General features: G+C 56.1%; 2 protein-coding genes across 2 annotated transcripts; one reads left to right on the top strand and one right to left on the bottom strand.

Moving 5' to 3' along the window:
* Positions 1 to 1,104: 1,104 nt before the first annotated feature.
* On the bottom strand, positions 1,105 to 2,363 carry INS49_012235 (uncharacterized protein; the record flags this gene model as incomplete). The annotated part of the gene is made up of 2 exons (XM_043172939.1): positions 1,105 to 1,202; positions 1,268 to 2,363. 2 exons carry the CDS (start codon positions 2,361 to 2,363, stop codon positions 1,105 to 1,107), a joined length of 1,194 nt encoding a protein of 397 aa, XP_043022236.1.
* Positions 2,364 to 3,041: 678 nt separating this feature from the next.
* Positions 3,042 to 5,273, top strand: INS49_012234 (uncharacterized protein; the record flags this gene model as incomplete). The annotated part of the gene is made up of 3 exons (XM_043172938.1): positions 3,042 to 3,146; positions 3,207 to 3,653; positions 3,714 to 5,273. 3 exons carry the CDS (start codon positions 3,042 to 3,044, stop codon positions 5,271 to 5,273), a joined length of 2,112 nt encoding a protein of 703 aa, XP_043022235.1.
* Between the last annotated feature and the right edge of the window lie 727 nt (positions 5,274 to 6,000).

Raw genomic sequence — 6,000 nt, 5'->3', positions numbered from 1 at the left:
GAACCCGTCTGACAGAAGCGTTCTCCTTTTACTACCGAGGTTTCACAAACACAATCAACAGTCATCTCGGCTCCATCCAACGTAGTCAAGTGAGTCAAGACGTGAGGACACACCCGAGTCATTTTGGCTTCTTTGGGTAATTGATTCATTAACATCGATTAGTTAAACCGGATACAGGCACTGTTATGGATGCCACATGCATCGCCGTATCTCTTTCTGTTTGTGTCCTCGTTCGGACAATATGTCACCGAGCCATGGTGACGGCGCTCTTTCGGCCGTTCCACCGTCGCACCGCATGCACCTTCGTCGTGGCTTGGCTCAGCTCAACCTGCCTTCCAGTGTTCCTAGGTACCTAGGTACTCTGAGCACCTCCTCTAGTTTCGGTTTGTGGCTGGCCTCAAGCTAGCGTTGGGTTGGAAGATGCATCATACAGATTTCCAGAGGTTTTCCTATAGGTAATTATCCCATAAGCAACAAAAGTTATCCCACAGGAGACTATCCCACAGGAAGGTATCCCATAAGAGGGTATCCCATAGGAGGGTATCCCATAGGAGATTATCCCAGAAGAGGGTCGTGGCTACTGCAGTCAGATGAGCAACCGTCGGGTAGTGACCAGACATGGACCATGCTCCTCTTCAAACTCTATCAGTGCTGCTGGCATCGTTGCACCCTCCCGGAACGAACACACTCCGACTTCTTCAACCACACACGACACATTTCGACAAACAAGATGATTCTGGAGCTGTGTATGGTAACGTAGTCAGCAAGAAGCAAAGGTGTTTGAGATCGTTGGGACCACATACTAATCTCAGTTCTAGAATCAAGCATTTACTGGGCTCCTTACTGACAAATAGCGACTTTGTAGTGTGCCGATGCTGTTCTCGTCTGTCAAAGCGAGAGTCGCACGACCGAACCAGCCGGGAGGCGTTCAGCACCTTTCCGTCAGAAGACGTCGGCTCTCGCACCTCTCAAGTTGAGAAACCCCAGCAAATGACACCCTACGCAGAACCTTGGCAGCTAAGTGTTTCATACTTCGAGAGACCGAGTTTCCGGGAGAAACAAGCCATTTACATGCACTTCGCTTCAGAACGTGCTCCAAAGCAATCAGAAGTTGAGAGGCGGTAGTGATGGCGGATAAGCCGGCGAAGCCGAAGGCTTGCCTGGATGAACGTCCTGGTAGACATCGAGGAAGCTCTTCGCATCTGTGCGTCATGGAATCAGCACACGTGTCGTGTGGTAACAAGAACTCATGGCAGGATCTACCTACCCTTCGCATTGTCGAAGGACAAGGACAACTTGCTGGACCCATCCGTCCTCCAGATATCAAGCACCTTCTTGTCCTTGGTCAACGTCACGCTGCGGTCGTACAGCCTCACATCCAGCTCGATCTGCCGGCCCTCGACACGATCGTGGAAGCCCAACGTGACCAGAGGCCGAGGGTTGCTGGCACTCTCGTTCGACTTCCTCCACACGCGAAGAACCTTTGCCCTGGCGCGCGTCTCGCCTCCGCGGCGGATCTCGCGCGGCAGGAAGGTCGCGACGAGCTCTCGCTCGCGCACCTTGGCGATGAAGCTCGCGCAGTTGGCGGAGCTGCCGAAGACGTAGGTCGGGTCCACGGAGTAGATGCGGAAGCCGTCGCGGTCCTCGACCGTGACCTCGTGCTGCGCGAGGAAGTTGACCCGCCGCGCGCGCACGTCGCCGTCCGCGTTGGGCTTGGTGCCGAAGGGGATGCGGTGGGTGACGATGACCTGCTTGTCGCCGCTCTCGTACTGGAGGATGCGGGAGGCGTTGTCCCGCTCCAGGATGTTTACGTGCTGCAGCGTGAGCTTGGGGCCGTCTTCCCCAAGGGAGATGGTGGCTGGGAGGTCGATGAACTCCAGGGAGCCTCTGCGACTGAGGGCTGGAGTGAGTGCAGGCTCTGGTAGCAGTGCATAGGGCGGAAGGGTAGGTGTCCGCGCTGCTTGATCCTGTTGACTGCCGAATGAACTTGGTGTCGGAGGGAAGTCGACGCGGTGTAGCAGCAGCCTCGTGTACATCCGCGTGAGGTCTTCGTTGATGATCCGGATCTCATTCTCGAGACTCGCCGGCCACTTGAAGGTAAGGCCGCGCGAGGTTCTCAGCTTCGGGTCGTGCTCCTCGAGCAGGTTCCTGCACTTCTCCACCAGCCGCACCACCCTCTCGACGTCTGGATCATCCTCGCCGATTCGGAGCCTCAGCTGGGAGAGTTCTTGAAGTATATCCCGGAGCCTGATCAGTTGTCCTCCTTGATGTCGCGAACGACGCAAGTTCCCCGCGAGATCTGCCACAAAAGACCCCAGCTGCACGATCCCCGCCACGAGCCCGAAAGCCGTGACGGGATCCATCGGTGGAGTATGAAGTGATGTGGGCTCTGGGATGTTACCCAAGCTTCATCTGATGTGTCAAAAAACGCATGCATCTCTTACGATGCTTGCGGGTTCATGGTTCCAGGATGTTCCGGGTGACCTTTACCGAGCCAAGTAGATGGGACGAACGGGAGGCTCGCATGTTGTAGCTGGAGCAATCCCCAACGCGGGGAGGCTGGTCACCCCGATTTTGAGGGGGGAGCCTCAACGCCTGGAGGTCTGCCTCGGTGTCTCATGGAGGGCCGTGTCCACCCTGCAGTTGCAGAATCCTGCTGCAATATTGGGACGGGTTCAGCTGCGCCACCCAGCACGTGCAGAGACGACGGGCAAATGGCTGCTGCAGCTGGGATGAGACAGGGCACTTTTAGGAGGCTAGCCCGCGTTGGGTGGCGCCACCAGGGCGTACTTCCCACCCACCGGGAAATGCTGACACGATTTGGCACTGGCTGCCTTGGTGCTTGATCCAGATGAATTGGTTACACAACCGGGACTAAGACGGCCCTGGGAGGTGTCATATAGCGGTGATCCGACCGGACGGCAGCTCATGATCGGAACAGAAGGCTTTCCCAGATGAAGCGCTCGAGCAGGTGCATGCACCGTCAATATCGAAGACCACTCCCATCTCAGCTCTGAAGCAGCACTGCTTCTGCTGACAAGATGCTCGACGGCATCAAGGCCGAGCAGAGCTCGAGGATATCCCGGCTGAGGCTGCCGGATCCCATGAGGCAGGCCGATGTCCACCCCGACGTCGGGCACATCACCGTGAGTAGCCTCCCAAGGGACACAGTCCCTCGGAAACCCTGGCTCACAACCTCATTCTAGGACCGACACGAGCGGGAGATCGCCATCCTGCGCATCCTCGACTCCATCGGCTTCAACTGGCCCGTCTTCTGCGCCGTCGCCATCGGCTTCCTGGCGTCCTCGTACAGCCTCTTCGCCACCAACTTCGTCACGCCGGCCCTGCTCTACGTCTACCCGCCCGAGGGCTTCACCCACGTAGACGTCGGCGAGATGCTGGACCTGACCACGTTGAGCGCCACCCTGTTCGGCATGGTTGTCTTCGGCCACTTCGCCGACCGGGGCGGGCGCAAGAGGCTCTACGGCTGGGAGCTGATCATCTTGATCCTGGCCACGGTCGGCTTGGTCTTGTCCTCCCAGGGGTTCATGCAGACGAGTGTGGATGTGGAAGGCGTCCCGAAGTCTTCGATGAGCATCTACGCGTCCATCATTTTCTTCCGCTGTATGCTGGGATTCGGTATCGGAGCAGAGGTAGGTAATATGGCTGATCTGGCACCGTCTCTCCGGACCAGGCTGATAACAAGCTCCCAGTACCCCGTTTCGGCTGTGATAGCAGCCGAATTCGCGTCCACGGATACGCGAGCCGTCATGATGGCTGCCATATTCCTCATGCAGAGTATTGGCCGCTTGATGGCCGTCGGCATAGGTCTCGGCTCCCTGCTAAGACTCATGAACCGCTACGACCTCGACATGGACGACCCAAATGTAGGGACGGCTGAAGCCAAGGCCAAAATAGTCATCGACATAGTCTGGCGGATCGTGATCGGTATAGGCGGTATTATAGCGCTTATTGCGGTCGGCCTTCGACTTATCATACCTGAGTCTCCTAGATACTTCTCCGGCATCCAGAAGGATCTAAGAAAGGCTGCTCTTGCGGTTCAGCAGGTCGGAGGAAAATTGGAAGATGACCAACGATCCGAAATATCCGTATCTTCGGGTGTGCGCCACCGTTTCCACAAAGACCAGGATCCGACGCCGTGGTTCAAGGCCGCGCGCAAGTATCTGGTGAGGGAAGGTGGGTGGAAGCCCCTGGTGGGAATGTCCACGATATGGCTGTTGCTAGATGTGTGTTTTTATGGGACCAGCCTGGACAGCCCGAGGACGCTGAACACACTGTGGCTGGACAAACCTGCGTCCGACGCAACGCTGAGCATCTGGAACGCCGACCAAGGCTCGCCCAACGCCACCATCCAGCGGACCCTGGACAATAACGCTGTGCGAACGCTCATACTATCTTCTATATCCTCACTCGTCGGAAGCATCGTCGCCATCCCAGTAGTCCACTATGCAAACCGCAAGAGGCTGCTCATAGGGACCTCCCTGAGCCTCACGCTCCTCTTCATCGCCACCGGCGCCAGCGTCGTCAGGACGTACGCGACGCCCGACCACGAGGTCAGCATGGTGTTCTTCGCACTCGCCCAGTTCATGTTCAACGTCGGGCCCAACACCCTGACCTTCATCATGGCGGCCGAGATATTCCCCACCGTCTTCCGGGGCACCTTCTACGGCATCTCGGCCGCGGCTGGTAAGCTCGGCGCCATAATAATCAGGGCCATTGTGGCGGGTGCGGGCGACGGGAACAAGCAGCTCGTTGCCTACCTGTTTGTGTTCAGCGTCATCATGCTGATCCTGGCTGTCATTGCTGTCCTGCCTGGGGCGCTCCCTGAGGTTCAGAGGGATACCAAGAAGCCACTCAACCAAGCTGCGTTATCCAGGATATCTCTAGAGGCGGCTGACGACGATTCGAACCACTCGGCCCCGGAGAATTGGTGGGACAAGACCCTGCCAAGGCGGTGGAGGAGCCTGGCACTCGAGGACATTGCGCGTTATCCCCTGCCACAAGACGAGCTTGCGCTTCGGCGCGACGACACCTCCGAACACGAGGATGAGTATCCTGTGTCGAGCGGGCCTGTTGTCGGGAGCGGGACCCACGCGCCAGATTTCTCATCATTCCCGTCTGACTTTACGAATGCGGCTGTGGCGCGGGCAGATGTTGAGGATGGCACGAGGAAGTTTGAGGATGAGGTCACGCAGAGGTTCTCTTCCCCTGTCCCACGCGAGGCTAGCCCGTCGAGGAAGCAAGGTGTTTAGATTGAGTCAAGTCTCATCTGGGGATTCAAATCATCATCGTTCTGCATGCAAATTGGGTCTTTAGCAAGCTTTTCTCCACCACTTTATACGTCTCTGGTTTTACAAATGGCACTAGATCAAGATGGGACTAAAGTTTAGGAGTCTGGATTTGTTGTGCATATCTTATCTTGCGAGATATGATTCCCATCGCCAGAAGAACCTTTCTTTACTAACTCGTATCAACAAGTCACTGAACAGTATCGTCAGTTATTTTGACGAAGAACCACATCCAGTATTCAACACGAGCCTTGCCTGGGTACTGTGCTAGATTGGATAAATTTGTCAGCGCCGAAGACAGCACCGGATTCTCCCAGCACCTTAGTATATGTCGCCGTGGACGTATCCATGCGGACATGACTGATTGCACGGGATAGGAAGTCAGGATTTCCGGTCCGAACGGACATCAGCCAGCTTTTGAAGCTTAGCTTATTCATGCTAGAGCCGAAACGGTCCAGATTCCCTTTCACGCCCTTTACAATTCGCTGGGCATCTGAATGCGAGGGATTTGTTGGAAAAAAGACGACAGTCGATGCCGTCCAAGTTCACCACATCCTGCCCAAGGTTGTCTGCCGGGTCTATTTGGTTGGTTGACGAGTGGTCAACCCCGTAATTTGTTTCTTATACCTCTTTAATGCCCATTACCAGTAGGGTGCAAGTCTTGTCAGCACTTGTAATATTTATGTAATTG

Source organism: Diaporthe citri (assembly GCF_014595645.1).
Source record: "Diaporthe citri strain NFHF-8-4 chromosome Unknown scaffold_6, whole genome shotgun sequence".
In the NCBI taxonomy this organism is placed as follows: domain Eukaryota; kingdom Fungi; phylum Ascomycota; class Sordariomycetes; order Diaporthales; family Diaporthaceae; genus Diaporthe; species Diaporthe citri.
The sequence above is the reverse complement of the archived record's forward strand: the minus strand, read 5'-3'. Positions and strand labels throughout refer to the sequence as shown.